This window comes from Haliaeetus leucocephalus, unplaced genomic scaffold (genome assembly GCF_000737465.1).
Source record: "Haliaeetus leucocephalus isolate CR32 unplaced genomic scaffold, Haliaeetus_leucocephalus-4.0 Scaffold240, whole genome shotgun sequence".
NCBI lineage: Eukaryota > Metazoa > Chordata > Aves > Accipitriformes > Accipitridae > Haliaeetus > Haliaeetus leucocephalus.
The window spans coordinates 6559366-6578113 of record NW_010972676.1 but is presented as its reverse complement, the minus strand read 5'-3'; the positions used below and the strand labels follow the sequence as shown (position 1 = coordinate 6578113).

Genomic DNA, 18748 nt, shown 5'->3' with positions numbered 1-18748 from the left:
TCCCGTGGGGTAGAGAACCCCCCCCCCCCCCCCCCAAAAAAAAAACAAACCACCACAAAAAACAAAACACAGAGAGATACTAGGTAAATTTCTGGCTGGCGTGTAATGCATCTATGCAGGGTTTCAACTCCCCTAAAGTTCTCTTTCTGCTCATCAACGCAAGAGCACAGGGTGAAAACATACTGGCAGCCAAAAAGTATCTAACGGGCATAGCTGTCCACAGGACTAAGACTGCCAGAGCAAGGAAGCCCTACATTTGACCAGCAGCTGTGACTTACTGTCCCATTATAGCCCTGTCAATTAATGAGAAACATGGGCACCAACAGGACATGGAAGTACTCAGAATCTACCAGCATTAAAGTCTGTCTTTTGTTATAAATCAAAAGAGAGAACATACTCATCACACATATTTTAAGCCCATACAAATATTTCAAAAGTCTATCTCCAACTCTGAGACTAAAATTAATGAACTGCTTTATTTTCACATTCTGTAGAAGAAATAAATGTCCACAATGAATCTGATGTCTAAAAAAGGAGGAACTATATGTATCGACATCCGTTTTAAATGTAAAAACCCTGAACTGTAAAATCAAATGCACAGTTAGACTGAAACCCAATCTTGTGACTGGATTAGAAGCAAAATTAAAAGTACTATTTCCAAACCATTTAAAAAGTTTCATTTATGCAATTTATCCAAAAGTGAATTTAAACCCTTAGCTGAATAAAATACTAACTTCAGATTTCTTCTGAATTAACCAAAAGCAGATTTATTTTCTTAAATCCGCTGCACAATGCACCAAGTGATATACATAGTACTTCAGCAATTTATTAATTTTCACTAAAAATCACAAAAAAATATTTCAACAATGTACATCCTATGCCGAGTGCAAACTACTTAAGAACCTGTTGATGGAGCACAGATACATATTTAAGTGTCAGTAATGTCTAATATATGGTGTGACATTTCCCTACAGACTTGGCAATTTCAACATTTGGATTCTTCAGTCATTTTCCAACATTAGTCTTATCTCTATTTGCCAGAAGATTTTAATTTATGATCTAGATATCTGAAGGCATTAATCTCATAAACACAGTTCTGATTTCTTTTTGTTGTATATTATTTCCATTTGACTAGTTACATCAAAATTCACCAAATGGCAACAGTTTTTTTTCATAGACAGCAGCAGGGGAAATCCAGAAATAGTGGGAGACATGGTAATGTAACATAAAATACAGGACAAACCTTCTCATCATTTCACTGAAACTAAAGTACAGGGAACCTACCTGATAACTTTCAACTCCTATGAAACTGCTTTCTATAATCAATGGAAAGTGTTAATTTAAATAATATTTCAGAATTTTTTAAAATGAGAATTTGTGTATCTAAAATTCTATAACTCCCATGTCACAAATGCTAACAGCAGGAATTCCCTCCCCTAAACAAAGCTTCTGCTATCCAGAATTGCTATATGCTACCACAGTAGGGTACTAAGTGAGCATCAAGACCTTAATTTTTAGTACTATAAGTAAATGATATACATGAGAGAATAATCTCCAAATTAAAGCCATTTTAATATTTGCTCCATCACAGAGTTGACTGATGTATGCCTTTTCACATCCTCATGTAACCCTGATTAAAATACTCTTTCTAGAAATATTTTGAAAATAAAATTCACATCTGAAACAAATCTCAACACTCTCACTGAAGAAGAAAAGATCCCCCATAGTTCTTCAAACAATATTCACATATCTATAGTAAAACAGAAATTAAGACTCCTTCCCAAAGTAAGTATTGGGTGTAACAGACCAAGCAACATAAATAACTCTGGCTGACAAATACTTCAAATATCTGTTTTTAAAGCAAAAATTGCTGAACAAAAGAACACAGAATTAAAGGGAGATTTTTAATGGCACAAAGGGCAGCTAGGCACTGTGTGAGCTGAGAACATAACTGTCATTATGACTTTAAAAATCCCCCCAGTAAGATTTGGGTTGCAGCTAGAGCAGAACAGGGGTCTTGCCAGACTTTCACAAACAATGCAAGAGCTAACCCAGTGTAATGTCCAAACCTAATGAGAAAAGACAAAAGTTGTTACAGTCCTCCTGCTAAAAGGGCACTGTCAAACTTACAAAGTGTTAAGTGAAATTAATGCTGAGTTCTTATTAGCTCTACACAATTCAACTACTGGATGAAATGGTCACAAGCTATTTAAAAAAGGAGTTTCTGTATTTTGAGAGATTATTCTTAGGTTTAACTTCTGTTGTATTAATAGCATCTTTTGTATTAAACAAGCTTTAACTAACACCTGCAAGAGTACCTGCCTTTATGCAGCGCTGTGCCATGACCATCTTTTCATTTTCAGATAAAAATAAAAGTAACCATTAGGCACATATTGAAGGTGTACTACACAAGCTGGAACATCAAACACTTTCTCCCTCACATTTACACAGAAAAATAGCACAGCAGCAAACAATCTGGTCCTCTGTTCAACAATTATCTCATTACAAGCATTTTCAGTGTACATAGTGTCACAACATCAATACCTTCTTATCTTTAAATAATTAGGTAGAAAAAGGCCCCCAGTATAACCATTTCTTATATAGCCAAGTTCTCTCTATATACATCCAAATTTAAAGATACAAATAAAACATTATACAGGATTTATAAATGTTTAAAAACTTGAGGCTTCAGAATCATGGTTTCCCAAAAAGACTCGGGAAAGTCCACAGACTGACAAGGTAGCAGAGAAAACTGGAAAAAAAGGAGACAGACACAAGTTTGCTGCCATAACATTTTACTAAACTTGCCAGTCATCATGGTGATGTTACCAGAAATAACAGTTTAAGCTGCAAATGAGGAATGGTGGTTTTGTGTGTTGATCTCAAGTGTTGAGACAGGCAATTCAAGTATTTCCTATTTGATCCAAGCTCATTGTAGCAAAGTGGTGCAGAAAAAAAAAGAATTATTTTACATTTTTTCCATACATTCGATCAATGTCCATTTGATAGTAAGCCGTAAGCTCTTTGCGTTTTAGTTTGAATGCATCTGTCACTAGACCAGTCTCAGGGGTCCAAGGATCAGGGCTCAAACGAATTTTTACTGGTATTTCAAACTTCTCCAGATTAGCTGTAAAAACAGACAATTTTAATACGAAACGTAATTGTAACAATTTTTCTACAATTAAGCACAAAAGGAGGAACCGTGTTCTCACACAGAAAAGCATGTGACATAAATGAAGAAGTGCTCCTCAAACTCCCCACGGTTAGCTTTGAAAGCCCATGTGGTCACAAGTAGAGTGACAGGATCCACCAGTAACTGTTCTCCAGTTTCCACAGAAATACTGAAATAAACCCCAGCTGTTTGGGTATCTGTGCTGCTTCCTAACCTCAGAAAAGCCTCAGTGCATGAAGTGACATTCTCAAAATATACACTGTTGTATCAGTGTTATGATAGTCATCTTCTGAAGATAAAAGTCTTAAAATCCATACTATTTAAGCTTGAAAAAACAGGGGTTTGTGTTTTTTCCTCATAGTCCTAAAATTTTCAAGGAAAGGAAGTTCATATGGTAGCTGCTCCCCTTCCTGAAACAGAAGAGTGCTCTGATCTGTGCACCTTTAGCACAAACACTATCATTTGCAAGAGCTTCTGCTATGGTTTCAGACATAAGAGAAGAAAAACAAGCAACTCTAAGAAAAATAATCAACAGATAGGCAATATTAAAAAAATATTTTCAGGTTAAATAAAAAAATCCAAAAAATGTATAATTATCCTATGCAACCTCCCATTTTTAGATTTTCCTGCACCTTTTACTCCCCTTGACATTAAGTCACTGGGTTTGAGGATTTTTGCAATTTAGCACTAAAATTCATAATATTACTTTAAAAGTAAAGCCTATGATACCAAAGTGAAAAACAAAACCAAATATAAAGTAACATCAAAATGTGTAAAAATACTTCAGGATTATGTCAAATATTCTGTTTCATCAATTTTAACAGTATATTTAATTCTCTTTAGAATAGTTAGTGCTGCACAAAAAAGAAAAGGAAAGCAACCTTGTACATGCTCTCCATCACAGCAGCTTCTTAGAATTACTTTGCCCGTATGTTCCACGCAGTGAAGAAAAATGGACTAGAGACATGGGGCAAGGAAAAAAAAGTCTGCTACAGTATCAAGACTGCACTCATTATTAACAGTATGCTCCTGTAACAGAAGTCTGCAAATATACTAATGATAGATTTTAATATATTCACAAGTAATTCACAAGGAGAAGAGATGAAGATTAACAAGACAAACATTTTTGGAAGCATAAAGTTATCCAGGGTAGGAAAGATGAGGAAAAATTGCAAAGAGGTGCAGAAGGACATTGTGATATTAAGCAACTGCAGAACAGACAGGAGAAAACACTCATTGCAGAAAAGTGTGAAAGAGAATGCATATGAAGAACAAATTTGAACATCCACAATGACCATTTAAAAAACATTCTGTGGTCATAACTGACAGCTTTATGAAAAAAGCTCAGTGCTTAGTAATGGTGAAAAGCAAAAACAAGGCAGAAATTATGATGCAAGAACAAACAAAGTATCACTGTGCCACTGTTTAATTCTGCACCAGAATAGCTAAATAGACTACAGCCAATTAGCATGAAAAAAGATACAGCTGAGGGGGAAGTATAACAGACACTGAAAAAAATCATGACTGCCATTGTGACTGTTCACTGCCTCTTCCCATACAAGAGCTCGGCAGAACCAAATTGAACTAGCAGATGGTAGGGTTAAAACAAAAAAGAGGCAAAAAAGAGGCTTCACAGTAGCATAGCCGAGCTGTGCAACTCTGCCACAAGGTAGTATGGATACTGATACAGAATATCTACATAACTTTAAAATGCAACTAGAAGAGTTAATGGAAGGAAAGTCTACTGAAAATTATGAACTACAAAGACACTGCTTTCAGGTTAGGAAATCCATCAGATGCAAGTCACTGGAAGCTAGGAGAGCCCCTGTCACCATGGGCTTATTTTAACTATGCACACATATGTAGCATGTGAGACTGTATGATACCCGACACATATATCATGGATCTACAGATGATCCACATTCATTTGAACCAGCAGCTAAGGCCAAAAAGATACTACAGGACATCTCTCTGTAGAGCACCAGACACACACACACACACATATATATATACACACACATATAGGGAACTGAACTAAGCTTGTTAAGTTTGCTCTGCTTTTATATTCTTTCCTCAGCTATTTGCCATAGTAAAAAAAAAAGTTACATGAACCAAAAGGACTGACCCAACTCATGTTCTGCTGTTGGGTTTTTTTCCTATGAAAATTTTACTTCATACACATTCTAGGAAATATACACACTCAAGGAAATATTTATAGGGCCTATGCTTATCTGTTTCACAGACATTACAGTCCACAAGGTTAATACTATCTACCCAGCTACTCACCTGCCATGGCAGCCTCAGCTAGCACTTTCAGTACCTCTTTTTCCATCTCAGGACTGTTACAGATCTCTTCCCAGGTTCCTTTAAATCCTTTCTTTCGAGCTAGTTCTGCGAGCTCCTTTTGATTTGGCACAACAAATCCAATGACATAAGAATGGAAACTGAGAAGTATAATGTACTTTAGTATGAATTTTGTAAAGTTAACAAGTCTTCAAAAATAACATTTCAAGTTGGGGGGTTTGTACTTCATACAGAGATATTGCTCCTAACAGTTGGCTTTTGTTCACCTGATAATCTCTCCGAAACAGTACACAAATTACCTTTGCCTGCTTAAAAATAAGTAGAAAGAGAAGCTACTTACCTTACAGCAACTGGATTGCTTCAAGGTGTGCTGTCCATATGCATATTCCACTGCGTCTCATGCCCAAAGCTTTGGGGAAGCAGTACCCATACGATGTCAAATGCGCCCTGCCTCTCCTCATGTTTTGCATCCCGGTATGAAGACTGGTGTGCGGCTTCCCTACCTCAGTTTCCTCTCAACTGCAGAATCCAGTTACTGTAGAGGAGTAGAGGACTGCAGTGAAGAGGGGTTGGAGAGCAGGTTGTGGAATGAGCATATGCACAACACATCTCAAAGAACGCCTGCTTCTGTAAGGGAAGTGACTTCTCTTTCTCTTTCAAGTGATTGTCCATACACTCACTCTACCGTTGGCAATCTTTGTCTGCTCCTGATATGCCTAGAACATATGAAGCTGTGATCTTAAAGTCTTTGGAAAATACTGAAGCACAACTTGCCCTGAAACAGGTATTCAAGACTTTTCAGATGGTGTAAAGTTTAGTGGAAACGTGAACAGAACCTCACATAGCAACTCTCCACATTTTAACAAAGCAGATCACAGAATCAGAGAGCTGAAAGCGATCTCAGAAGATAATCTAATTCATTCACCTGCCTTGAAGCACAGTCAGCTACATGTAACAGATGTTTGTCTAACCCATTCTTAAACATCAGGCAAACACTAATGTCCATGCTTCATTATTCTTAGCATTGGTAAGGTGTTCCTGATGGCTATTCCTGACTCTCCCTCTCTGCAGTTTACAGGGGTGTTTTATTTTCATGCAGCCAATAGTCAGATGTTCCTCTCCTTTCCACAGAAGCCATTTATTCACTCACAGACTGTTACTTTTTTTTTTTCTCCTTCTCACCTTTCTAGCCATCCTTCCTTTCTTAAGTTTCTTTAGGAATTTAGGCAATGCCCTTTCCTCCTAAGTCATGCATAACAGATCTCTGCCCAGACATTCCCATTTTTCTCCTGGAGGTCCACCTTTTCTGAAGTGTTGCATGTGAAACTCAGGCCCTTTAATGCTTGGTAGAGCAAAAAGATCATTGTGCATCTTGTAGGCTGTACATCTGATTATGCCAGATTATTTACCTTCTTCTAACACTTGAAGAAGGTGCAACAACTTGCACTTGTTGACTCATGTCAGCTCCTATAGAACTGCTATCAGCTAGTGGTCCTCATCCTGCACTTTTGCAGTTTATTTAGGTGCAAGTATAACTTATATTTCCCCCTCTTCAAACCGGCTGCTGTTTTCAAGCAAATGTCCATCTAGTCAAGCTTGCTCTGAATTCTAATCCTGTCCTCCACTGTATTTTTGGTCCTGACCCACCTTAACCATCTACAGATTTATTAAAACTTCTCAAAACTCTCTTTCACCAGATAGATCATTAATGTAAAATACAGAATCTCAACCCCAGTATGGAGATTACTTTAGCTTATCCTTTAAGGTCTCCAAGATAATTTTAAAATACTAACTCTAAATACCTTTTTGGTTACTGTACATTGCAATTTTCTCCTTTGTTACCGGTACAAATTATAATGGGCATCTTACAGCAGCTGTGAAGATTGCACAAAAGTCCATTACAAACACAGGCTTCCCTGGCATCATCTGTTGACAAGCTTTGCCTGTTGGCTGACTCAAAACTGTTCTCATTTTCCTCTTACTAAGACTGTACTTACAGAAAGACTTCAGATTAGCCTCAGTATCACTTACTGCTTGCATCTCACCTGTCTTTGCCTCTCTCTGATTTCCCACCCACACACACTCGTGCTATACTCTGTACTGAACCTTTGTAACTTCGTCTAGGGTCTATTCTGTAATGTATATGTATTATGTATGAAGGCATCCAGGACAAAGGACTCTGGCACTTTCATCCCTGGTTCCTGTAGTCTTTTGACATGCTTAAGGTCATGTCCAGCAATACCACCAGTGTCTCCAGGGTTAAACAGCATATAGAAGTAATCAGTTGGCTGGGTAAGCCTCAGACTTTTGGTTCATCTAAAATTCAGCCTCTTGAGTAGAAGCATACTTCCTCTGGACAAACGGGTTCATCCAACTATGCTTTTTCCTGGAAAGAGCACCTTGGAGCTCACAGCTCCTGGAATGTGTAGCTAAGTTAAATCTTTGCTTGTTGCAGTACAAATGCTAAAGCACTTTGCTGTGAGAAGTACCCTGAAGACTACATCATCTCTCTGGAGCAGCTACTTCCCTCTCCACTACTGTTTCTTCTGCAGATCTTTTGAATTTGCTAGCATCTTCAGTCTTGGAGGTCATAACAGCAGCATGAAGGAAGAAATTTTCAGAATTTGGTCCTCAGGACTGCCATAGTCATCTCCTCCACGCTAAGAGATTTTGCCAAAACATCCCTCCTACACTAGGCATCCTCATTCCCTTGCTGTGCTTGAGGTCCTACCCAAGTACTGCACTTGGACCTATGGTAATAGACATACACAGTGGCACTACATATCAATGTCACAATTTCTCTTCTGTAAAGTCTGGTTCTTAGCTCTTCTTGAGCTTCCTGCTAAGAGCTCCCTTGGGGTTTTTGCCATGTTTGCTCATTCCTCAGGTAACTGAACTACTCATTTTCCTGATGTGATGCTTGAGGCCCACTGAACACATCTTGGATGGGTGAAGTGCTGATAAAGCAGCAGGAGTCTCCTCTGAAGGATCTCTAATCACAATTCCTTTCAGCAAACATTTTACTCCTTATATCACTATTTTGTCTGAAGTGGTCAATTAATACAGCTTTTGAAGCAGCGATATCGTGCGAACACTTTTGATTCCCTACTACCATGTTCAGAGGAGCTTTGCACCCCAAGATCTCAGGTCAAATCACAGATTTGTAGAAGACTGCCCTCCTTGTCCTTTGGCATGTCGGAGATAGAACAGCTACAAATGAAGGACTCTTGCATACGAGGTCACCCAGGCAAAGTATAAGAAGAGACAGGATATAAGAGAGGTCACAGGCACTGCTAACGAAAAGTCTCTGAGCTTACACTGCTGAGTGTGAGTATATACCCACAATGAAATGTGCATATGGACAACCATTCAGAGAATCTGTATTACACGGCTACTTATGCCAAATTACACACATGAAAGTATTCAGAAGAAATAACAGCAGCAGCAGAAAAACCAATCTGGAATGTACTTGGACTCTGCTTGTAAATTACCTTTAAAAATTGCTCATAGGTTTTCCTATTTTTAAGTACTAGACAAGACACAGACTATCAGAGTCAACTGCTTGTCTGGCAAGCGCATTTTAGCCTCCATTGTTATGTTGACCTGGCAAAACTAAAACAAAATTTGACAGTACAATTCCAATAGTGAACTTCAATCCTAGAACAGCAGCAATCACCATCTGTAGGAACCTCTTTCTCCACAGACTGCAGACAGTGCTCACAACACGCACGTAACCTCAGGCAGTCAAAGCAATCAAACATGAGACTCACCCAACAGGTCAAAACCATAAATAAAGCTTAATATAATGAAGTTTTCTCAGCAGTGGCATGCCCAAGGTGCGTTAGCCTATTGAACCAAAACTGTCAAAATTGAAGTTACAGGATGACTACCATTAGTTAACACAAAATACACCACAGAGAACCAGGTGAACAAACCAAAAGTTAATTTTCTATTTATTACCACTGAGCAATTCTCTGGTATGCTTGTCCTGGCCTCTTTCAATCAAAGCTACCAAGAGGGGCTTTTGTGGCCATACTGGAAATCAGAGTATTTCTGATCACTCAGAAGCTCTAAAATGACTTTCCAAACATCAAAATGATGACAGGAAACAAAGACCACCTGAAGTATATTTATACATGTAAGTCTATATTATGCACAGGTAGGAAATTCTAGAAATAGAAACTTAAGACATGTTTGAGCCCTTATATGCCTAATTCAGTAGTACATGTAGAAAGCAAACAGAAAGGACATTTGATTATAATTTATTAATTGTGTGTTTGCATAGTATTTACAGAGTGTTTTCTCTCAAGCTTCAAGGCTTCTGCTGGTATATTGCAGGGGTTAAAGAAAAGTATTTTTAATGTGCAAGACAGCTTCTGGGTCTGCTTCTGTTGGTGTTTTTTTCCCCCGCCTCGCTCTGAAGTACAACAGTACTCCATCTGAAGAACAGATCACAGCTTAATACAGCAAGGAACAAGGTGTCCTAGGGCTTCTATAGGTAATAATCGCTAAAGTGCTTGAGTGATGTCTATTATGAATGCAGTCAGAGCTTAGCTGCTTTTCAGATTGGGGAAAAGGGAATGAAAGAGACTCATTCTTGGCATTTTCCAAAGAATGATGAAAAAAGGGAAAGGAAAAATAAGAACATAGATTTCAGGTGGTTTAGTTTTGATAGAGAAAGGTATTCCATTGTATTATAAGCAAATTCCTTTTTCAACTAGTTTAAAAAATTCCACACATTAAGTGGCAGAAAATTTTGCTTATGGATTCAGTAGGACAAAGAATACAGCAATAACAAAGTATCAGCTGCCTCTTACCTGCTTGCATACACACAAATATTATCTACCAGTGGAAGATTCTTTAGAGCTGCTTCTACTTTGCCAAGAGAAACATATTCTCCTGCCTGGAGTTTTACAAGATCTTTTTTACGATCTATTGAGGAAAAAAGGAATTAAACGTTAATTACAGAACACAAAACTTTAGACACTGATTTTATACTTTTCTGAAATGTATGTATAAATGCCAAAAGGTAAGCTGACTCACATTTGGTGAATGTACCAGAAACATTTAATATCAGGTTTCCAGACTTCGCATTTTATCAATCTGTGCCTCACTTAAACATGAGGCAAGTTACAATTGAAACATTGAACATGTTTCAATCCCATGCATGTTCTGCCTTTAGAACAGCATCTCATATATGACTCCACTGGCATGAGAATGAAAGACAACTAGGATTATGCAAAAGCCAGTGTTTGGCTAGAAGCACACATTTTTGCACTGTCTGGTCCAGACGCTTAAGGCAGGAAATGCAGCATTTGGTGACATTTTGTTATTTATTCCGAAGCTAAATCCATATTTAAAGAGCAACTGTCCATCTGTTATTTGAAACACAACAATAGGAACCAAAAATTAAGCCCAAATTACTTGAGCTTATTGTACGTAGCCCAAAGAAGGCAAAAGTAACTAACAGGACCTTACCCACCTAGCTCTGATGGCAGCCAGGAGTACCTCTCCTTTGCTATACACCTTCATGCTGCTTTGGGCAACCAGGCAAGGTAGTTTTGACCAGTACAAGGCAGCTGCAATGGGACCTAAGATCTTTCTCATATAATAAACCAAATAACCTTAGTTTTCAGGATTAAAGAGCACCCTGAATAACCCACTGATTTCAAGACAGACACCTGGTAGTTTATAGGGCACCTATTCTTGTGCCTACAGGTGTCAAAGAATGATGACCCTATCACAGGCTTACATGTAACACCTTTACCTTAGTATATTTTTCCTCTAGTTCCTTTATGATAGAGGAACTTATTATAAAAAATGGCAAGATTAAGAAAAGGCTTATTTAATTCCTGAGCACATATTACCAAAAGAGCCCTTTCACTGAATCAAGTTCCACACTTAGAAAAGTATAAAACCTAAGGCAGCTAATCTAGCCCAATTAGCCTGTATTTAACTCTCTAATTACTACCCAGTCTCACTAACAGAGTGGAGTCAATGTTAAGACTGTTTTAAAAGGAAGCAATTTTTTTTAAAAATCAGCTTTTAAAACAAAATCAAGTTTACATTAACATATCAGAATTTCACTGGGATACATGGTAGGGCTTTAGACTGCATGCTGAGATATGGAGATTTTGGGGGCATTAATTACAGTATTTAGCAGCCCTGAAAAATGTATATATATGTTCACCTGAATTTATTAACTCACCAATAATTTTTAGACAGCCATCTTGATGAAACTCTCCAATGTCTCCAGTATGGAGCCACCTCTGCCCATTCTCATCGACAGTGAAATCTTTTTTGGTGCGTACTTCATTTTTGTAGTAGCCCACAGTCACATTTTGCCCTCCAATAAGAACCTCACCTCTAGGATATGGTTTATCAGTGTTGTAATATCCACCTAAAAGTACAGTTTTTATTATGTTAAAAAGAATAAAAATATATTCCAAAGCAAAAAATCCTATTATTTTTACTATTTAAATACAAAACTAAACACATTAGTAAGTCCTTAGCCAAAGTTACCACTTGCCTGAACAGTTCAGTAAAAGAAGAGGTGGTTCCAATTGTTTTCAGCATATAAACAGCTATTTAATATGTGTTTGCAAACAGTGAAATACACACACAGGCAGAGGGCAAATGCCATCTCTATGCAATCTTTCTGCCAGCACTAACATGCTCTATCAGTTTCATACAGGCTCGAATCATAAGAAAGATAAGTTTTGCCTCATACTTTAGGAAAGAAAAAAACTATAAGGTCTCACATTATCCCAAAACACCCTTAAGTATTATGTATTTCTACTCTACAATACATAAAAGCCTACAGTGAAAGGAAATCACCTAAATAGATTTTAAACTTCATTAAATCTATTTTATATAGCACCCATTAAGCTTCTGTTCCATATGCCGATTTTTAATGATTTTATTAATAATATTATGAAGACTATTTTAAAATAATTTCTTAACGGCAAGAGAAGGTGCCATGCATACACTTCAGCTGATGTCTCCTGAATCCAGCACCTTTAAGACACAACATACAAGACCTGCACCCCGTATTGCAAGAATACTGATCTAAATCAGAAGGATGTACAATGCTGTATACATTTACACAATATGCATATACAATTACAGTGACTGGAATAAAAGAAATAGTATAGCCAAAGAGAGTCATGATACAACTTAGTCAAAATGCCACTCGCATTGATAGCTTCTGTCTAGATATTTGTAAGTTTAAAAAGCACTGAGGAATTTATTTTACTTTTTTCTCTCCCAAGATCAAACTTTTATAGGTAAAAGTGGCATTTAATATTTAAAAAGCCAAGAAATAGTCTTCTAATTACTACTACTGAGCAAAGCCCAATAGAAAAATAGCTACATAAAAGTTCTTACACTATAATTTAATCACATACAGAAATTCTCACCTTCTTCCCAGTTCAACAACTTGATTTCACAACAGACCAAAGGTGCTCCCACTCTCCCTGTAGTGTAGTCCCAAACTAGAATTTAAAAAAGACCATTTTTCAGAAGAAAAATTTACCAAAACTGATTAGAAAAATCTTTGTTGTCATGCATCTTATTTAGTGAAAATTAACTGCTATTTATTTCTGAACTTTAATTCACAGAACAGAACTTTCAAGAAAATCAATGGATCTAACAAGGTAATGCAGATAAAATCCTTATCCTGCAAAGACAATAGATGGCTGTATTTACAGGTACCTCCAGTCTTATCAACACAGCTTTGATAATAACTTGTCCACGCGGATCACGCTTCACAAGTGGCACAAGAACTATTAATAGCGTTTGCTGGACTCTGAAATAAGCAGCAATATTTTGTAACAATTCAGGGATTCTGTATTTTGATTCACTTTCCTAAAGTCTCAGTCCCAAACACTCCTGCATCTGGACACCTTTCCAAAAGAGCATCACTGGAGACTAGATCATTTGTATTACAGTTGGTTTTTTTTTCCAAGCTACCGAAGAAGCCATTTCCAAAGACCTCTTAGAATAAAAAGCACACCACAGCAGTTTGTGGATCACCAAAGAACATAATACATGTTCTACAATCCAGCATAATCTAGCAATGAACCTTAGATACTACTCATATGATTCCCAGGTAGATCACACCGTTGCCAAAAAATAGCAGCTCTGACTGTTTCTGCCACCACTGAATGTGAGTGAAATGTCAGGACTAAAAGGCAACTGAAACCATTAAGTTCTATTATATGAAATTAAACTCTGGTGCAGGCTTTTGCATTCCATTTTTTATTTTCCTAACATCTCAAAATACTCACCAAAATTAGAAATAATTTATTCCGTTCAACCAGTAAGTGCAATAATGCCAAGATCCCATTCACACTATTACAGATTTCTCCAACACAAATGAGAACATTCATTTTATATGTAGGTCACCAGCTTTAGCACAATGTGTCAAAATTAGTACTCCTACTGTTTTATACATTTATGATTACAAGTAATTCCCAGGATTCACCAGTTATGTTTGGTAGCATACACCAAATAAATATACTGTCACAGGCGATACACACACAGCGCTCAGCACAGATCACAGCACTCAGTGGGATGCACCGACACCAACCTTCCGTGATTGTTCCAGCTCCAGCTGATTCAGTTAGTCCATACCCCTGTCCTACAGGGCAACAGAAACAAATGTTCATAAACCGCTGAGTTGCTGCAGAGAGTGGAGCTCCTCCACAAAGCAGGATGCGAATTTTTCCACCTAGCAGCATTCGTACTTTCCGGAAAATAAGGCTAAAATGCAAAGATAAGAGTATGTATTTGTTGTGTAAAAACAAAACAAGAGAGTACCTAATGTTGTATCTGAACTGAAAGTTTCCACCATCTTCAAATAAACTTTTATGGCATTCAAGGAAAACTTCGAAGCAGCACATTTAAGTTTTAAAAAAACACAGGCACAAATTTCTAAGCTTGTTGCCACATTCGAATTTGAAAATGGGTTAAATGTTTTGAGAAGGTAGATTTAGTAAGACAGTAAAGTTCTGCAATTTTCCCTTCAAAAATAATTTAAATAAGCTGTATAAATTTTGCAATTATCTTATCCTTTAGTCTCACTAAAGTTGGGAGCTGGACTCAATGATCCTTATGGGTTCCTTCCAACTTGAGATATTCCGTGATTCACTTCTGTGAAAATGTGAAGTCTACAGTTATCTATAGGAACAGACTTTCCATCTTACCCAAGAATTGTATAAATCCATTATTAAAGTCCTGATGAAAATAATGCAATGAATATAAATGTCCAATCAGTTTCGAGTTATATAACACTCACTTTAATTATACCAGTAAATATTTAAAACCATCACACAAACTACTGAATTGTTGTTTCAATTTACACTTAATTACAGACTTGTTCATGTTCAAATTGTCAGCATTAAAACAAAGAAAAGCACAAAAAAAAAAACAGATACTGCTCATGTGGTAAGACTTTGATAAGCATTTTTTTGGTGCCATTAAAAATAAAATTAAAATTACCTATCGCAGAGCGGGGTAGTGTAACCTTTGGAAATCTGTTCCATTTTGTAGTTGTAGGCCAAAATAAACAGATTCCGCTGGAAACTAGTCATCTCATTCACTTTATTCATGACATTTTTGTAGATCCGATCCATAATTTCCTAGTTATGTAGAAAGATTAACTTTAACTCAAAGAAACAGAAATCCTAAATTCAGTGCAACAAAAAGGAAATATGATCTAGACATTCTAGTGTGTTTCTGATGACAACCCACTCCCAGGCTGCTTTCTCTTCCATTGCTAAGAGATAGCAAGATGTTCACAGAAACAAGGAAAGCAAACTTCTGAGCAGGAGTACTAGTTAATCCCAAACTACCTGCTGCCAACTATCTTTATTCCATTCATTTACTATGCCATTTTAATTAGTCATCTATTGTTTATCAATCTAATACCCATAGATATTTAAACTTTGAAAAATGTTGACACTCATATGATGAATGTTTACCCCCAACGCACAAATAAATACCAAAAATACTATTTTAAGCTACCTTAACCTCAAAGGTTCTAGCTTTTTTATTTAAATTATCATTGAATTAATTTTGTTGTTAAAAATTTGAATTCTGAATTACATTTTAAAAATAATTTTTAAAATTATTTATCCTTCAGTTACTTACTGGGACAGCTGCCATTAGGGTTGGCTTAAGTGTAGTAACATCACCTTTGCTTCCTTTCTTTATTTTAGAGGACTAAAGTGAAGAAAAAGTTTACTAGCAGACACATTCAAGATTTTTAACATGAGAAACAAAATGACATAGTACATCTTTCAAACAATCATTTTCATTTAAATTATATTTTAACAATTAAAACTATTCCAGAGTACCAGTCATAACCACTAACCCCCTGTTTCATGAATTGTAGAAAAGAAGATTTGTTGTAATGTTTTTAAAGAAGTATTACAAAGATCTGATATGAGTTGTTTTTTTTTTTTTAATTTTTATTTTTTTAACCACAAGGGCTTACATCTACAACATACCTGGTCAGCTAATGTCTGAGGCGAAGAATAACCAATGCGGCATCCATGAGACAGACACACAAGTTCAGCACTCAGCTCCAGAACATGGGCAAGAGGCAAATAGCCAATATAGATGTCTTTCTCCCTGTAAAGAATTTTTTAAAAGAATGGTTTATGTTGTACTATAGAGTTCTCAGATGAGTCATTAAGCTAAATTTACACAGAGCTTACTGCAGAACTAGACAGAGTGGAAAAACGCCTTTGAGCTTGAGAACATATTTCAAATAATACAGGGTTTGTTTCAAAAGTTGCATTCTACATACTGTAGGTTTAAGGCATGAACAAAGTGTGATGTTTACTCATCCCAAGACAATTAACTGTGTGTTATGGTTGCAAAGGCAACTCTGTGGACAAGATTAAAAACTGCACCAAACAGAAAGAAACCACAGAATTTAACACTAACCAAAAGGAAGTACTGCTTAGGGAAGCTTTCAACCACTCTAGTACAAGGCGGCCTCACAGGCTTTTGTGTCCCGGTCTTGCCCACATACAGAAGACGAGAGAACAAACAGCACATGAAGTAGTCATGTCATTTAATGTAGTACTGGAAGATGCTCAGACATCAGTGCATAGTATGATGTGTCACAGACAAAGCAATATGAAACAGTTAATATTTTACACACTAATTCATCTAAAATTACATGCAGCTACATGACTTTTTTTATTTGCTAGTAAGTAACTGTTGGTACGTACCCCAGATTTGGAATCCTCTCAGCCATTCCAGTTATCCCAGCAATTATGTTGCAATGGGAGATCATAACTCCTTTGGGAACTCCTGTGGATCCACTTGTGTACATGATCACCGCGATATCCGAGGGCACAGGCCTGGCCTGCTGTTTGTTTCCTGTAATTTGTTTTGAAAAAAGAGAACATATAATGCACGGAGGGCCTATCAGACTGGGAGATCTGATACACTGACACATTTCAGCAGTCATTCCAATGTAACACCACATGACTATTGCTATTACATTTTGCTTTTGGTTAAAAAGACTGTGGTCAAGCTTAAGTGCCTTCACAAAGAGTAGAAACTTCTTTGTATTAGCTGAGCAATACTTTGAGGGATTGTCCTAGTTTACCACGACAACACTTTTCCTATTATGTTTCCCATATTCCTGCAGAGGAGAGAAAAATTGGCAGAACTTTGCCTTCTCCAAAATACCACTGAGCTTCAAATCCTTAGGAAGGTATGCTGCACTGGTCCCAGGCTGCCGCAGGCTCAACCCTCATTTGCAAAGCTACTTTCTCATGCACTCCCTGGCCAGGGGAAACAACACACTGCCTCATTTGCAACACCTGCAGCAAGGCACTGCTGAGCCAACATGAGGTCCAATTTCTAGAAATATTTAAAGGAAGTTCAACAGCTTTAATCGCATTAAAGTGGTTTTTAAATACTTGCACCGAGAGCAAGAAAATACAAAAACAATTGTGTTTATTCAGAGGAAAAACTGCATAATGCACAATACATGCAGGACAACATACACACTGAATGAGAAGAGTGAAAGCATATTTAATAATTTCCCACGCACTGAATCCTGTCCATCCTGCACAATGAACACCACAGAGGAAAAAACCATAAGCAGCAGCTCGTGTACTTAATATAACATTAATTGAACATGCTTGACCATAAACAATTCATTGTAGTATTCCACAATTTATGAATGGTTAACTTAACAAAGATAATGTTCCCTTATTATAGTGTATAGTACGTGATATTTAAAAGACTGAAGAAAGAAGGATTAGACACCTTTTTACATAGCACATAGTAACAAACCTCAAGGAGCTAATGAATTATAGCCATAATTTCTTCTGTCGGTGTTGTCTGAAGCAGTTTTAATAGTACGTAAAACTGGTACATCAAAAAGGGAAAACCATCTTTTAAAGAAACTGAGAGGTCATGATGTTGGGAGCAAACCTGCCATTCCCCTGAACATCAACAGCAGATGCATTAACCACCCCCCCACTCCTAAACCAAAATTCAATCCAACATTCATGTGCCTTCAGTGGTTAAAAGATTCTGAAAACACAAAGAATAAGAACAGAAAAAAGCAACTACTGAATATAATTAAATCTTAAGATACTAGGTTTAGCAGCTCTTCAGAGCCAAGAATAAAAATGTTCTGGTAATGGTTAAAATTAAAACACCTTCTGAAGTTCTGAGTTCTAATTCTAAAAATGTTACATAGATTGGAAACAGACTTCAAGAAATTTACATAGTAGATAGAACTTCATCACTTTTATTGCATTTCTGAAAGTATCAATCAGATTTAAATGGCTATTTTACATTTTGCTATTTGTGAATTTAACAAAACTTAATGGTAGCAAATTACTGATCTCTTTTGCTGTAAAACACATGACAATTCTCCCTGCATGCTCTGAATAACCTGTTTTTAATGTGTCTCATCATAAGAATGCTTTCTAAGTTTCTCTATCTTGGCCTAAACACTTATCCTAAAATTATTCTTCAGCATGTGACATTTGTTTGTGGAAAAGACAGTTTTTATTAAAAGCTTTTTACTCTGTTGAAAAACAAAACAAACAATAACCCACACCCCAAAATCCAACCACAACCAAACCAAAAACCCCACAGATTTTATTTAAAGAAGAAGCAGATGATAAAAGGTTAATCACTGGATAATTATTTTTTTTTGAGATCTGCAATTTCCCCAAGTTTACTTAACAGGGTCAAAGTAGGACAACAAATTAGATGATCCAAAAGAAAGAA

At 36.8% G+C, this 18748-nt stretch overlaps 1 protein-coding gene across 3 annotated transcripts in view; it reads right to left on the bottom strand.

Annotated features, from left to right (window-relative positions):
* Positions 1-50: 50 nt before the first annotated feature.
* The window catches only part of ACSL3 (acyl-CoA synthetase long-chain family member 3), a 53485-nt gene continuing 34787 nt past the window's right edge, over positions 51-18748 (bottom strand). The window contains exons 7-16 of one of the 3 annotated variants that reach the window (XM_010568275.1): positions 16720-16870; positions 15988-16111; positions 15629-15700; positions 14978-15117; positions 14067-14239; positions 12895-12969; positions 11685-11876; positions 10294-10408; positions 5459-5616; positions 51-3127 (exon numbers count right to left, since the gene is read on the bottom strand). In XM_010568275.1, the coding sequence (XP_010566577.1) occupies positions 2964-3127; positions 5459-5616; positions 10294-10408; positions 11685-11876; positions 12895-12969; positions 14067-14239; positions 14978-15117; positions 15629-15700; positions 15988-16111; positions 16720-16870 (1364 nt within the window). In that variant the 3' untranslated portion in view covers positions 51-2963. Of the gene's footprint in view, positions 3128-5458; positions 5617-5816; positions 6193-10293; positions 10409-11684; positions 11877-12894; positions 12970-14066; positions 14240-14977; positions 15118-15628; positions 15701-15987; positions 16112-16719; positions 16871-18748 lie in introns of those variants that run through there. The other 2 variants (XR_774395.1, XR_774396.1) reach the window with 2 other exon arrangements.